The sequence below is a fragment of the Aythya fuligula genome, chromosome Z (genome assembly GCF_009819795.1).
Source record: "Aythya fuligula isolate bAytFul2 chromosome Z, bAytFul2.pri, whole genome shotgun sequence".
Lineage (NCBI taxonomy): Eukaryota > Metazoa > Chordata > Aves > Anseriformes > Anatidae > Aythya > Aythya fuligula.
This window is the reverse complement of record NC_045593.1, coordinates 52,416,351-52,432,307: the sequence shown is the minus strand read 5'-3', so window position 1 is coordinate 52,432,307 and position 15,957 is coordinate 52,416,351. Positions and strand designations below refer to the sequence as shown.

Here is a 15,957-nt window from a genome sequence, read left to right as displayed (position 1 = left end):
ACTGTTGATTGTACCCTTTTCCTCCAAGTAACTCAGTAAGTTTAAAAAGTCAATAGTAGTGTTCCACTAAAATCAGTAATATTTTTAGCTGGGGAAGGAACTGGTATTTTAGTTCCTGGATTTCTTTTTTTCCTTCTTTTCATTTTTTTTTTTTTGGTTTTGTGTGGGAAGTAGCCTTTAAAAGGTTGCTCAGCTGCAATTCAGAATATGGTAATTTTTTCATTGGTGTTTTTGATTTTTTTTAAAGCCTGCTGTCTGCTTTTAACAAAAGAAAATAATGTATTTTATTTAAAAATCATCTTACCTATGATACCATTAGTACAGTAATCAGCTCTCCTCTAGTTATATATAATACATGTTATACTGTAATACTTTTTTTCTTGATGTCTGCAGGTATGGTCCAGTTTTAGTCTGTTTATACCCTAAAAGGTGGAGAATTTGGTGTAATGGATATCTAGTCAAATATGTATTAGCTTAGATAGTTTGTTCTCCTTAAACCTCACTGAGGTTGAGAGATTCTTCTGGACATAACTTCCAGTCTTCTGCCTGACTTGATTTGGTTCATGTTAAGTTGATTAAATTACTTTGCTTGTTGTCACCAGCACATAGACAATAGGCTGTTATAACTTTGGTATAAGTCTTTGTCATCTATCTAAGCATAGCTTAGTGCAAAGACTTTATCTGGGAACCTCTCAATGGCTAGAGTTTGACAAGCAGGTTTCTGCGTAGAAAGCTTCATTTCCAAACATACGCTGCAGGAGACGTTTCTTAATTACAGCAGGAATGGAGTGGTAGCTGTAAGGGTTGAACAGCATAGAGAGGGAATATTACCTCAGCTATGAAGACAGAAGTGTAACAAGTTCTGCTTTTTTTTAATAGAATTTCACAGTGTGGTCATTACCTTGGAACTCTACTATTCCAATCAAATGCATAATGAAACCACCAGAATATATTTTGAGTTAAAGCAGCAAAGCCATGGCAAGGTTAATACGAGCTCTTCTGTACTCTTCATTGAATGACTCAGATTTGGATAGAAGTGACATTTCTCCATTGAAACTTTTTTGTGCTTTTCTTTTGCCTTATTCCCTTAAAATGGTAATCATGTTACTTCTAGTGACAGGTCAGTCCTATGAGAATATGGTGACTGAAATCATGTCAATGGGCTATGAACGAGAGCAAGTAATTGCAGCATTGAGAGCCAGCTTCAACAATCCTGACAGAGCGGTGGAGTACCTTTTAATGGTGAGTAGTTTATTTCATGTGTACTTTGCTCTTTCATTGTTTAGTTTGTCCTCATTAAATGAGAATTTTAATTTGATGTAGTTGTTATTTTGAATATTGTTTTTCAGGATCATAATGTGCTATTATAGGAAATAATGAAGTTGTCTTTAGCTACATTTATCCCTTCTTGTTTTTATTCTGTGTTGATTGTTGTGGTTATATCCATAAAGGATGCCCAATTTCAGTGATAGTTGTAGCTGCTAATGACTGGCTCAAGAAGTGATTGTTATATTAGTGACAACACTAGCTGTATTTTTGTATTAGTATATGTAACTGCACATGGGCATCTTAAAAATTCCTGTTTATTATTCTTAGGAATCATGCACCATGTTTATATTAATATATTCTGCAAATAGAAAGATTCATGATTTTTTTTAAAGTGTGCTCAATTTGTAACTGGTATTTTAATTTAAGCAGGGTTCTGGACAAGAAACAATTTCTTGTTTTATAGACATAGTTTCAAGGGTGAAATGAACCCTTCAAATACCTTGAACAGAGTGTGAGATAGACTGATAGGAAAGCTGGTATCCTGACCTCTTGTGAAGCTTCTATTTTGTAAATGAATTTTTTTCTTCAGTAGTTATAACCAGACAACACCAGCATGGCTGCTACTCACAGTAACAATGCCAAGACTTTGTAACCCACAGTTTTTAAATGGGCAACAAATGTTTTGAGTATATGGTTATAGACAGTCAAGTTCTCGTGTGGTATTGGGCCAAACAAAGGTGATGAATATTGTGTTGCCCTAAGGGCAAATACCAGTCCAGCTGCTGTTTGTCTGAATGTCTCAAATATTTGTTCTTCATGCTTTACAAGTGTTGGTTTTACTGTAGGTTTATTGTGTATTTGGTCTGTGCGTAAATCCAGTGCCTCTTAGAAGTGTTGCCATTTGCTGTGCATGCATCAGTTGTGCATGCTGTAGTGCCTTTGCAATCAGAATGGTATTTCCCTGCTCTAGCTTATTCCTGCTCAGAAAGCAGGAAACAGAAACAGAGCATTCTTCCAATGAAGTTCAATGCATGGCATGTCTACCAAACTGATTAGGTCTGTTTGTACTCAGCAGTTCATCTCTTTCTCAGTCGGTCCTCACGTTTAAATGAGTCTTCCAGTTAACACAAGTTGATCCCTTCCTGTTTCACGTTATCCCTTACTGAAAATATGTTCTCCTCATTCTTCTTCTAGCAGTTGGAAAAAGGAGTAGGGAGAAGGAGTTTTGCTCTTAGAGAACATATTAGTGGACATACTTCTATTTTCCTCCTAGAAAAATGCAGTTGCTGCAAAAAGTCTTTTGGATTGTTCTAAGTCTGATCTAAATATATTCCTTACCATCCTCCTGCATCAAGAAAGCTTTTCTTTAGTTGGTACTGATCCATTGATTACACAGTTCTTTGATCTCCTATTTTATCAGACTCCAAACAATCATCAGCGTTATCTTTTAGATACTTTGCAGAGTAGTGTTAGGAATTTGAGCTCTTAAGTGTAGTCCACTATCCTGCTTTAAAGAGTCGGTACGAGAAATGTGCCTGTAAACTGTTGGAAAGAAAAGGTCAAGAGAGTATCAGTGCTTAAACTGTAGCTGTTCCCTAGATTAGCACTGAAGATTCCACTTGCTGTCAGTAATTCAGATGACAAGCTGTTCAGTTTTCATGGCTGGGGATCTAGATTCTCTGTAATCCTATATGCCTCAGCTGTGTTTATAGGAGGTTCCTGTTCCAAAACACACTGTTTCTTATGCTTCAGACGCGTCTTTGGGAGGCGTTTAGATTCAAATCTGGTTTTGACCCAAGGATTTCTTAATCATTAATTAGGAAGGAGTTCTGTCTTTCATCCAACCATCAGACCATTGGTTGCAAACTCTTTGTTTGGAAATGTGTGTATTCCTTGGGCTGGGCCTGATGTGGTTATTATGTGTCCCTGTGGTGAAAAATGTCAGCTAAAAACTGCTTCAGTGCTTAGTTAAAGTGTAAACAGATTTAATCCACCATAAGGCAGAGATGCCCTTCTCACAGTCCAAGCACTGTTTACATTACCAATTAATTTTATGTGAATTGATATCATGATTTATTATGTTTCATATAGCTGAATAAACCAGGTGCATACATCTCACTAGTCTCATCTGAGTACCATCATATAGAGTCTTGGTTTTTTTTTTTTTTTTTTTTCGGATAGTGAGACTTCAAGATTGTATTAAAGGATTGAGACAATGTTCAAAATGATAAATTATCTCCTAAGTAAATTTGGTTAGACTAGTTTCCATAGTGCTTCTATTTGGGAGCAGCCTTAAAGTTTAAACAAACATCTGCTATTTGGTATGGATACAGATCGCAATGACTACATAAGCCTGTGAATACATGAAGTCAACCTGCGATTTCAGGAGATTGATCCCAAATTCATAGAATCATGGAGCCATAGAATGGTTTGGGTTGGAAGACACCTCAAAGATTGACTGGTTCCACACCCTCTGCCATGGGCTGGGACATCGCCCACTAGACCAGGTTGCCCAAAGCCCCATCCAACTTGGATTTCAACACTTGTACTTCCAGAGATGGAGCATCCACCACTTCCCAGGGCAATCTGTTCCACTGCCTTACCACCCTCATAGCAAAGAATTTCTTCCTAATGTCTAATCTAAATCTACTCTCTTTTAGTTTAAAAACATGACCCCTTGTCCTATCACTACATACTCCATCATACAATAGTTCATATATTATGTTTGGATTCCCAGAAATAACTGATTTGATGTGAAAAGGTATTTAAGTACTGCTTTGTAAAGCAGTGCTGAAAGAGAGAGTTACAAATCATGTCATGAATGTAATTTTCTCCCCCCTCTGTGGAAGGATGAAAGTGTAGCAAGCTGATCAAGACAGATAAAGGTAATAAAATGTGTGACTGGAAAAAATGCATTTATTACACTGAGTGGCTTAAATATGGACTCAGTGTGTTAGTTGGCTTATATCTTGATGTACTTCTTTAGGTAAGGCAAGGTTTTTCATGGAACACCGTGCAGTTCCACCCTTTCAGACGTGGCCATTATATTATCTGCATATTTGTCCCTTCTGTTCAGCTACATTCACCACTTCCCATTGACAGGCAGATGTTTATCTGTTGCCAGGAAAGCATCATTACTTATAAAGGTTATTTGGGAAGACATATGCTGTAACTCTGAACATCCTCTCTTTCTTACTCTTGTCCCAAATCTTTTGAGTATGGCACCATGTGGTATGGAATATCCTTTTGGGCAGGCAGGGTCAGATGTCCTGGCTGTGTCCCCTCGCAGATCCTGCTGCACCCCTAGTCTCCTCGCCAGCAGGGTGGTGTGAGAAGCTGAAAAGTCCTTGGCTCTGTGCAAACACTGCTCTGCATCAACTAAAAACATCAGTGTGTTATCAACAGTATTTACAGATCCAAAACAGACTCATACACCTACAGTGAATAACTCCATCCTAGTCAAAAACAGTACAACTGATATTCTGTGTTTTTTTTTCCACTCTCCCTGTTCCTTAAGTGTAGTTGTTCCCAAAGGGAAGGGTGCTTTTTTTTCCTCTGAGTTAGGTGAAATTTATTCTGTTATACCAGTGTTGTTGCCTTCCCAGACTGTTCTTAATTTATTGCGCCCTGGAAATTCAGTGCTTTGAGGTAGAGGATCTTGTATAGTCTTGTCCCTTTGGGGTTGGGTTCAGCATAGCTTCACCAGTTGATTCTGTCTGTGTGTAAGGAGCTTTACTGCTCTTTGGAGTGTGCCTCTTTTGGGTTCCTCTCTGGCAATTCTCCTTACCTGTACCACAAGGCTGTAGTCATATAGGAATCTTTCTTGGTGTCTATCCCATGCTAAGATGCAAAAGGTTGCTCTGAAAAAGGGCACAAAGGTAGTTCGTAGGGTGCAGGTAGGAGGGTGGAAAGGGCAAATTTAGTGCAGGAATTCAGTGACAAGGAGCATGGTTAGGGTGGTAAGTGTTTTCTTGTAGGACAAAGGTAGTAGGGTAAGGTCTGTCTGGGCTGCATAACCTGCCTTTTAATGTAGTATAATTTGTAATTTCTAGATTTGTTAGGTTAATTACCTTGAGCAATTCATAAATAGGTAACGCTATTTGCATGCAGCAAACTAAACAAAGTACAAATTAACTTTACTGCTAACTTAACTTTACTGCTGAAAGTTTGATAACCTTTCCACACATAAGATAGAGTAAATGACAACCGTCAAGCTGTTCAGTTGAAAAAAGAGGTCCAGAGAGCTATGATCTGATCTCTCCTTAATATCTTGCCAGAAAAATGGATCAACTATATAGCTATAATCTCAGCTAGCATTGTGTACTATGATTCTGTTGCTGTAATGTAACTTTAACTAAATGCAGTGTTATAATATGCTATGGCGTTATGAAAATAAACTTTTCTACTCATGTCAAATATTTTGGAACACAATTCAAAGCAAGTATTGTTTACAGACTTAAATGTGCTTTTAAACCAATGCATTACATGGTTTACTAGCTAGCTATACAAGCCACATATTTTCATTGTCAAAAATAAATCATTCTTGTCACAGTATCCTCTTCCACCTGTAAATGCACCTGTCACAGCATCTTGCGTTGTATTTGCAGTAAAAACATTAACATTTTCGCTTTGTTCTAAAGAGTAAATAATACATGCAGTAAACCAAATATTTTTTAGCGTTCTGTAGGTAATAATGTCAACTGTGGCTTTAGGGTATACCTGGAGATAATCAGGCTGTGGCTGAACCCCCTCAAGCAGCGAGCACTGGTTCCTCTCAGTCTCCAGCTGTGGCAGCGGCCGTAGCAACTATACCTACAACTGCTAGTTCATTAGGAGGTAAGAAAGATTATATGTGGGAGGATGTGATAAACATATGCTTTTAAGCTCTTTGTGCTTCAGTGAATTTAAGTTCCATGGACTGATCAAAGTGAATTGGATAAAAACTGTAACATGAAAATTTCATAAGTGTGGTACTTCCTTAGAACAGATGGCTTTTTATATGTGCTTAAGCTATAGCTTCCTACTTTTGTGTTTCCCTGTGCACTGTTGAGTGTGACTGTTCAAATACATTTACCGCTTGGAAGTTGGAATATCAAGGAGGAAACATACCAGGAGGCAGTCAAATGCAGCACCTGTGAGACCTACCATGAGCTGGGACTCCTTGCGCTGCAGTGTGCCACGTGGACAGAGGGTTTAGGGCCTGCTGCAAAGAACTCTGTCTGAAGGGGAAATAAATACATGAAAGGAGTATAGTCAGTGACTAGGAAAGGTCTGTCTTGGTCTATGGCAGAGACAGTGTCCAAAGTGTAAGCCTTGTTAGAGGACAGAGTATTAAACACGCAGGTAGGACTGACAGGTAGTCATGGCATCAGCTGTAAAGAGAGAGTGGGGGAATGGGATGTTTCAGAACACTTCTGACTGTTATAAATTGAAGACAATACCTAATAGCACTAGGTATGTGGGATGCTAAGACTCACTTGAGAAGGAAAGAAGTGACTGATTGCAAGAGGTGGAACTCAGTTTTAGATGTAGAGACCAGACATTAGCTGGCTACGTGTCTCAGAATGAGGTTACTCAGAGGTAAGAACTAAAGAGAAATCTGATGGAGATCAGGGACAGAAGCCTGTTGGATCTTCAGAGAGAGCTGGGTGAGAAGAAAAGACTTGGTTTAACCTTAGTAGAAAGAATTCCTGGTTAAAGCTATAGAGTTAGTGTGAGGAAATAAATTTGTGTATTTTTTAATGAGGGGTATGTTGTCCACTTCTGTGCTCTGTTTCTCTCTACAAATAAAATGTCAGTATGCATTTTATAACAGTCTTGCTAACTTTTTAAAAGCATTTTAATTTGGTGTTTGTCAGGACATCCACTTGAGTTCTTGCGAAATCAGCCTCAATTCCAGCAGATGAGACAAATCATTCAGCAAAATCCTTCTTTGTTACCAGCATTGCTACAACAGATTGGACGGGAAAACCCTCAGCTGCTACAGGTGAATCTTTAAATAACAAAATGTTACTACTAATTTTGATTTAGACTTAGAAAAAAGGGAGATGTTGACATTACCTAAGATAACATGTTAGTAGCAGTTCCATCATGCTGTTGTTGGCTTTTCATCAATTGTTGCAGTAAGGAAAATAGAATCACAGAAAGGTTGGGGTTGGAAGGGACCTTAAAGATCACCTACCTCCAATCCCCCTGTTGTGGGCAAGGACACCTCCCACCAGACCAGGTTGCTCAAAGCCCCATCCAGCCTGGCCTTGAACACCTCCAGGGACGGAGCATCAACAGCTTCTCTGGGCAACCTCTGCTAGTGCCTTGCCACTCTCTGAAGAATTTACTTCTTATATCTAATCTAAACCTCTTTTAGTCTCAAGCCACTGCCCCTCATCCTATCAGTACGCCCCCTGACAGAGTCCCTCCCCAGCTTTCCCGTAGGCCCCCTTTAGGCACTTGAAGGCCACTGTAAGGTCTGCCCAGAGCCTTCTCTTCTCCAGGCTGAACAACCCCAACTCCCTCAGCCTGTCTTCATAGGAAAGCTGCTCCAGTACCTTGATCATTCTCATTGCCCTCCTCTGGACTCATTCTAACAGGTCCATGCCCATCTTGTGCTGGGGGCCCCAGAGCTGACAGCGCTCCAGGTGGGGTCTCATGAGAGCAGAGCAGAGGGGGGCAATCACCTCCCCAGCCTTGCTGGCCACGCTGCTTTTAGTGCAGCCAGGATATGGCTGGCTTTCTGGGCTGCCAACCCAAGAGGGGAGGGTCACTGCAACAGAACTTAAACATGAAATTGAATTTCCTTTAGTTTGATTTAATCATATTTTACTACACATTTTTACCCTTGCTTTTGACTGCATAATTTACTGAAAATAGTAAATATTTTTACTTGCTTGTTGGCAGAACTAAACATGCTTTATTTCAATATATTTCTTCCTTTTATTCTCCTTTGCATCACAGCAAATAAGCCAACACCAGGAGCATTTTATTCATATGCTGAATGAGCCAGTTACAGAATCCCGCCAGGGCTTAAGTGGCAGTGATGATGGTGCCAGCACTGGAGGAGTAGCAGAAGCTGGAAATGGTCATATGAACTACATTCAAGTAACGCCTCAGGAAAAAGAAGCTATAGAAAGGGTAAGCCTTTCTGCTTTTAAGTGTTATTTGGCTATTTTTTTAGGGTGTTCACTATTTTTTTTTTTGCATGCTTAGAATATACTTTAACTAATGCTATGTTTATTATTCTATGTTCAGTAGTTTTGAATGATTTTTGATATCTCATAGTTGGTGTAGCCTAGTTTGTCAAATCACATCTTCTTGCTCTATAGCCAGTGAGTATAAGATCTCTTGAGTCCTTACTTGAAAGATGCAGAACGTTGTAAGTGATCAGAGGCTATCTAATAATTGATGACTGAATGAATTTCCCAGAGGAAAGGGAAAAAAGACTCTTGCAAAAGTCTCAGACAATACTGTTTAAGGTAGTGCTAACTATGATGGATTTCCAGGTACAAAGGAGTGCCTGCATGGTCATTCTCGGCAAACTACTGGGATGGTTAAAGCTCTCATAGTTAAGTAGATTAGTTAAAGTCACTTCTTAACCCACTTATTTGTCTGTCCATTAGAATTAGTTAATTACAGCTTTTTACACAGGTAAATATGTCTATAAAAATACGCTTTTGAGGGTGTACCACATTCATAAATACCATGTGTAACACTCACTAAATATGGATTTACATAGATAGCAATGCCTCTGAGATGTTTTGATTTTTTTTTTAAAGAACAAACTGTGAAGAATTGTGTCATAGTGTAGTAACACTTCTGTTGTTTATCAAAGAGATTTTTTTAACAGACCAAGTGAAAGGTTTTGTAAGGATTATCAGAAAAACCCTTTAATATAGGTGTCAACCTTCTAAATATCAAGAAAATGGTCATTAGACAAAATTAGCCTAATAAAACTGCCCACTTCTTGACAGATCATCTCTAGTCTGCTGCATTTCCTTTTAAAGCCATTTTATGCAGTAGATTATTACCTCTACAACCTGTTGCAAAATCCTACGAAGTGGGATGTGTGCTTCTTCCTTTTTATATGAAAAACACACCTCAAAACTTAAGTATCATAGTGCTACAGCTGAAATCTTGATGCTGTTTGTATGCACAAAAATCTAAGAATGGTTTATAAGTGATAAAAGAAAGTAGTTTCTTGCAGAGATTTGATCTTTCCCATATGTAAAAATGTCTTGCAGGTGCTGTGAGGATTTTAAGAAAATCCCTAAATGACAGTATTTACTTGCCTATGGCTAAAACAAATATTGTTTTGCTGAGTTTCTTTAAGTGCAAGCTAAACCTGTTTCCACTATAACAATCTCTCCTCTAGTATTCTGATGCCTGTTTGTCACTGTGTCCCAGACATTAGTCCACTGACTTCTGAAGAACAGATTACGCTCAGCTGGCTTGTATAGCTGAAATGTTTAGTCATTTTTAAAAACAATGAAAGCCAGTTAAAACAACTGAAAGTATGGCATAACATGGTATGTTGTGTTCTCTGCAAGTGATGCATAAATCAGAGGCTGGGAGATACTGCTCCAGGCAAGTTTTGTTAAAATTACTGAGCTTTGTATAATTAATAGCTTAAAATAAGCATTGTTTCAATGTTTTTTCAATAGCAATGCAAAGTGCAGTTACTTCCTGACATTACTGTGACCCAAGTCTATTTTAGTGACTTACTGTGTTAGTGAAAGAAAAGCGATATAATTTATGGTGCTTCCTTGGACTCATGTAAATTACATTTTTCAAATAAGAACTTAGTTTTGGTTAGTAAGGACAGAGGCAACACCTTCTAACTCTGCTCACTAGAGGTTATATTGAGCTAGACAGCAGTGTTGTTTCAAAAAAAAGCATTACATTGCTTAAGTGGCATCTGAAGATACTAGACATACAAAGAAGTTTATTATACAAACTTTGCTTTCTAAACATGTTTCTTTTCTTCAGTTAAAGGCATTAGGATTTCCTGAAGGACTTGTGATACAAGCATATTTTGCTTGTGAGAAGAATGAAAACTTGGCTGCCAATTTTCTTCTACAACAGAACTTTGATGAAGATTGAGAGACGTGTTTTTTTTTTTTTTTTTTTTATCTCACACCTCACACCAGTGCATTACACTAACTTTGTTCACTGGATTGTCTGGGATATTTGGGCTTATATTCATAATGCTTGGTGTATGGTATAAGGGTGGAGGAGAAGAAAATGTTGGAAACAAAGTAAAGAGAAAAGTATGTAAGTCTGCTTTAAATTAGCAGATGCAGCAAATTACACCATGTAAAATAATATACAACCAAAAATCAGCTTCTGCAGGTATTTAGTTCCTTCTATAAACTGTAGTTTAATTTTTTTTCCTAGGGTTTCATTCTTACTGTACTAGTTCCAGAAATGTAGTATAATGCCCTACTTCGTGCTCCTTTCTACTTAATATTGGTATTGGAAATAGACTATACTACCTAGATTCTACAATCTGTATTTCATGGCAACACTGGATAGCAGCTTTGCAAAATCTAAACAATCTGGGCAAATGTAAACATGAATGCCAAAATATGGGTAGTTATTTTCCTGTTTCAGATTAGCTCAATTAGTGCAAAAAAAAAAAAAGTTAAAAAAAAAAATTAATTTTGTTTAATGCTGGATTAAAAAGGGTTTTCTTCAAATGAAAACCTATTTCAGCTAATCATCTTGATCATTAATTGAAAAATCCCTCCACCCCCCCCGTAATCTGAGAAGCTATATACAGACAGGTAAAATTATTCTTCTGTTTACATCGTTTCTTTTGGGGAAAATTGATAGATAACTAATTACTGTTCACTTTAATGTTATGTTGCTGTAAAGGTTTTAAAAGCAATAGATTGCATGTTTGGTTTTGTTATATGCGCTCCTGTGAATTGAATATTCTTTTTCTGCCAACAAACAAAATGCAAGCTTCAGTTTTGTCCGTAGCAGTGGGACTTCATTTACCATCAAATCAAATTTCACTTTCATACTTTTGTTGGACCAACTTTTACAAAAGAAAAGAAAAATACAGTTGTAAGCATCTGAAGATACTGGCATTCTGATCTTGAGTAGATTGTAATGATCAAGCTATTTCTGACCAGTAAGGACTTTTTTTGGATGAAGAAAAGAGTTTAGAACTTGCATTGTCAAGCAAACAATCAAGTTATTGCAGTCCAGAAAGAGTCTGCAGACATAGCTTCCTTTATAATGAAAATAAGCTCTGATTATATAGTTTGAATTTTACTTCTTGTACCTACTTATCATTTACTTCATTTAGTCATCACAAAATGTGATGTCTTCTTTTAACATACATTGACTTTCAGAGACAATTTTGCCCATCAGTGCAGTACTAGTGGTGAAAACAAATACCATTTTTTACTAAAGTTATTTTGTTCATTCTTTGTGTGAACACAACTTGGGGATCTTTGACTTTTTACTGTTGTACTCCAATTAGCTGGATTACAAATTTATCTCTATAGTAACCAAGAAGATACTAGTATCACTAGTGGTACAGCAGTGAACTGTTGTACCACTAATGGTATTAATGATTTAGTGGTATAACCAAAGAAGGATTTTCTGCTTAGATTGTGTAGCAGTGGGTTTAACAACTACTTAAGCTAAAAATACAAGTCAAGTGTCTGAGGAAAAAGGTGCAAGAAACACTGAAGCATTTGTATTTTGTTTCCTCGTTGCTTGGCCATAGTCTGTAAATAATTATCTGAATCAAATAATTAAATGTATTAAAACCTTTTTCTTTTTATCCTTAAACATCTGTGATATTTTTCCAGATAGTGTGTATGGTAGTTATTCAGATTTTATTCTTTTAAGACTTCATAGGTGCATATTGTTTATCAGTGATGCAACCAAAATTGTATCGGTAGAAGTGATACTGCTAAACAGAAAATAAATCTTTCATAATGCTTCATTTTGCAGAAGTTAACATTAAGACCTGAATCATCCAGTAGGTTTTAACTAGGCAGAAATATCAGTATATTTATGGATTTCAAGAGATTGATTTTAATGATGTAACACTCTGCCGTTAAAAAGGGGATAATTGTTATCTGTAAAAGGAGCAGCTGCCAGATGCTTGAAAAATGCCAGATAGATTCAAGTATTTCCTGAATGTACTTTACTACATAGCTGATACATAAATAAAACAAAAGCTTTTAGTTTGTGGGAGTCTTCTGTACTGATGAAATTGTTTGCTATCAGAAATAACCATTCCTTCTCTGGAAGATGGAGAGGAAATGAAGAATGTCTGTGGGTGTTTCAGTCTGCTCCCTTCAGTTACGATTCTGAAATGCTTACTCATAAATGCATTTGAATTAAAGACTGTTCAGCTTTGTCTTTGTAAAAGGGCTGGTCATCTGTAGCTCTGTATGCAGACTGACCGATGGGTTTGTAGTTGCTATGACTGAAGCCTTACTAGTAGGTATGTTCCCATTTTTCAGAAGTGGAATGGTGTTCATACAACTTCTCATGACCCGTTGTCTGATTTTTATATGCTAGCAAAAACTGTACCTGTACTCTGGGGCCCCAAGCACAAGAAGGATGTTTTTCTGTTGGAAAGGATCCGGGGGAGGGTTACAGAGTTGGTAAGAGGGTTGGAGCACCTCTCCTATGAAGAAGGGCTGAGGGAGCTGGGGACGTTCAGCCAGAAGTGGCTCAAGGGTGACCTGAGGGAGCTGGGGATGTTCAGCCAGAAGTGGCTCAAGGGTGACCTTATTGCAGCTTTTCAATACGTAAAGGGGGGTTACAAAAAGACAGAGTGACTTTTTGCCTGGGCAGACAGTGACAGGACAAGGGGGAATGGTTTTAAGCTAAAAGAGGGGAGATTTAGATTAGAGGTTAGGAGGAAATTCTTCACTGAGGGTGGTGAGGCACTGGTACAGATTGCTTAGAGAAGCTGTGGATGCCCCATCCCTGGAAGTGTTCAAGGCCAGGTTGAGTGGGATTTTGGGCAACCTGGTCTGGTGGGAGGCGTCCCTGCCCATGGGATGGGGCTGGGGGGTGGAACTAGGTGAGCTTCGAGGTCCCTTCCAACCCAAGCTGATACGGTGCTACGAATACTGGAATACTTGCCAAGGAGAACCAGTATCTGTAGCTGCAGCTGAAAAGGAAGAACATATGAAACTTACAGCACTGAAGGTAAGTGTGACCTGAACAAGTTGCGTGGGCACACTTCTTCCTGCTTCTTACCAAGTACTGCCAGGAACTGTCTGCACAGAATGCTTTTCAGCTTGTTTGCTGAAGATCTCTTAGGCCTTTGGGGATAGTTATACTGTTGTATATACTTCTGCAGCTGTGTCTACAGACCTAGAATGAAAAGTTTCTTTTGCTTGCAAAATAGGTACCTTTCTATTTTGATAAGGATTGGAGCATTAATGCAAATACTTTGTATGACACAAAGGGCAAGGAGCAACATCTTTGAGATTCTTGTTGCTTGAGATAGGGATTTGAGATGTGATAGACCAAGAATAAACATGTATTACAGCAGGCAGCTGTTTGATATCCCAGGGGAAGGTTTCACAGTTACCCTTGTAATGTGAAGCATTTAACTCTTAAAATGTGCAGCAGCCGAAGTTGAAAAAATAGGGCAGCATCTCCAAAGTCTTTGAGTGCCTGTTTCTGTAGAATTGGCAACAATATTTTAAAATCAGTTATATATTTTTAGTGATATCTTTGAATTAAGCTTGTATCCCCCTTCCATACATGCACCCATGTCTTTACCCCAAATCTCTCTCTCTCTTTTAAAAGTTAGTTTTCTCTATTGGAGAAAAAGTGAGCTGCAAAGGACATGCTGTCAGCTCGTGGTAGAGAATGGAAGAAGAATTCAGAAGCAGAAGTGAAGGAGTTGGATAAGGCAATGGTCAGTCTGTGTTCTGAGTTGCATATTAAACAAAACAGTGGGTGCTGAATCGCTTGGACAGTAGAGGTTTTCTCTGTAGAGAGGCTTGGCTGAAGAGTAGAGACTTCATCTGGATGAAGAGCAGTAGTTATGAAAGGGCACTCCTGGAAGAGTTAAAAAGTATTGAAGGTTGAGAGGAGTGGTGTGGTGCAACAGTACTGAGTGGAGAGTCAGCTCATGAGTGATCTTTTGATGGGTCTCTGCATGTAGATATGAATAAGGAATATTCAGATTGATAGAGAAAGCAGGAAGGGAATTAACATATTCGAGAAGACATCAGAGGCAAAGAAATGAAGGGCGCCTTTTCGGCTGCTAGCTCTTTATCCAACAGTTTGCTTCTTAAGCTGGTTCTGAGAGGTGATAAAGAGGTTACAAAGGAAAGAGTGCGATAAAAGGAAGCAAATCAGTTTACATGTTTGTGAGAACTCTGCCAACAAACAGTCTTGGACAGTCCAACCCCATTGAGGTGCTCTAGGTTAAAGCTGCAGAAAAAAGTAGTAATTTGATTTTTATTTCTAGCTACATATTACATTATTATTACCTGATGTGCTTTTTGGGTCTCTCCAGAAGCATTTGTTGTGCAAGATGAGAGAAATGGGTGATCCACATAAACTACATTTCACTGTAAGATTACTGTTTGGTTTATTTTTACCTCTGTAGTGGGTGTACGTGGCAAGGTTTTGGTAGTGAGGGGCAGAAGGGGTGGCCTCTGTGAGCACAGCCCAGCAGCTGCCCTGTGTCAGATAAGGGACCTGCTGCTGGCCAGAGCAGAGCCAGTAAGTGGTGGTATTTGCACCGCTGTGAGAGCAGATTTAAGAAAGGGAGAAACTGCTGTGCAACAGCAGCTGGGAGAGAGGAGTGAGAAAATGTGAGAGAAGGAGCCCTGCAGCCCCCAGGTGGGTGCCGCAGGAGGGCAGGAGGTGCTGCAGGCAGGCAGCAGCAGTTCCCCTGCGGGCTGTGCAGGGAGAGGCCCCTGGTGGAGCAGGCTGTCCCCCTGCAGCCCATGGGTCCCACATGGAGCAGATCTCCACGCTGCAGCCCCCCCATGGGTGGAGGAGCCCCCGGTGGAGCAGGTGGATGTGGCCTGGAGGAGGCTGCGGCCCATGGAGAGCCCCCGCAGGAGCAGGCCCCGGGCCGGAGCTGCAGCCCGTGGAGAGGAGCCCACGCAGGAGCAGGGGGTCTGGGGGGAGCTGCCGCCCACCCGTGCTGGAGCAGTTTGCTCCTGGGGGATGGATGGATGGACCCCGTGGGACGGAGCCGTGTGGGAGCAGTGCTTGAAGAGCTGCTGCCTGTGGGCAGCCCCCGCAGGTTCAGTTGGGGAAGGACGGCATCCATGGGAGGAACCCCACGGGGAGCAGGGGCAGGGAGGGGCTCTGAGGGAGCAGCGGAGACTGACTGCAGCCCCCATTCCCTGTTCCCCTGCACTGCTTGATGGGAGGAGGTAGAAGAGGGTAGATGGGAGGGAGGGTGTTTTTAGTTTATTTTTAGTTCTAACTGGTCTAGTCTGCTAGTGATAGGCAATAAGTTATATTGATCTCCCTATGCTGAGTCTGTTTTGCCTGTCATGATAATTGTTGAATGACCTCCCTGTCCTTATATTGAACCTTGAGCCCTTTTCATCATTTTCTCCCCCATTCCCTTTGAGGAGGGGGAGTGAGAGGAGCTCAGCTGCCCACCGAAGAAAAACCACCACAACCTCCTCATAAAATATCAAATTTCCTGTTGGTAAAGGGTAGGATTATGCAGCATAC

General features: G+C 39.7%; 1 protein-coding gene across 1 annotated transcript in view; it reads left to right on the top strand.

Moving 5' to 3' along the window:
• Positions 1 to 10,909, top strand: part of RAD23B (RAD23 homolog B, nucleotide excision repair protein) — a 37,617-nt gene extending 26,708 nt beyond the window's left edge. The window contains exons 6-10 of the mRNA XM_032205745.1: positions 1,115 to 1,242; positions 5,982 to 6,105; positions 7,128 to 7,255; positions 8,221 to 8,397; positions 10,249 to 10,909. Coding sequence (XP_032061636.1) covers positions 1,115 to 1,242; positions 5,982 to 6,105; positions 7,128 to 7,255; positions 8,221 to 8,397; positions 10,249 to 10,362 — 671 coding nt within the window. The 3' untranslated portion in view covers positions 10,363 to 10,909. The remainder of the gene's footprint in view (positions 1 to 1,114; positions 1,243 to 5,981; positions 6,106 to 7,127; positions 7,256 to 8,220; positions 8,398 to 10,248) is intronic.
• Positions 10,910 to 15,957: the final 5,048 nt, after the last annotated feature.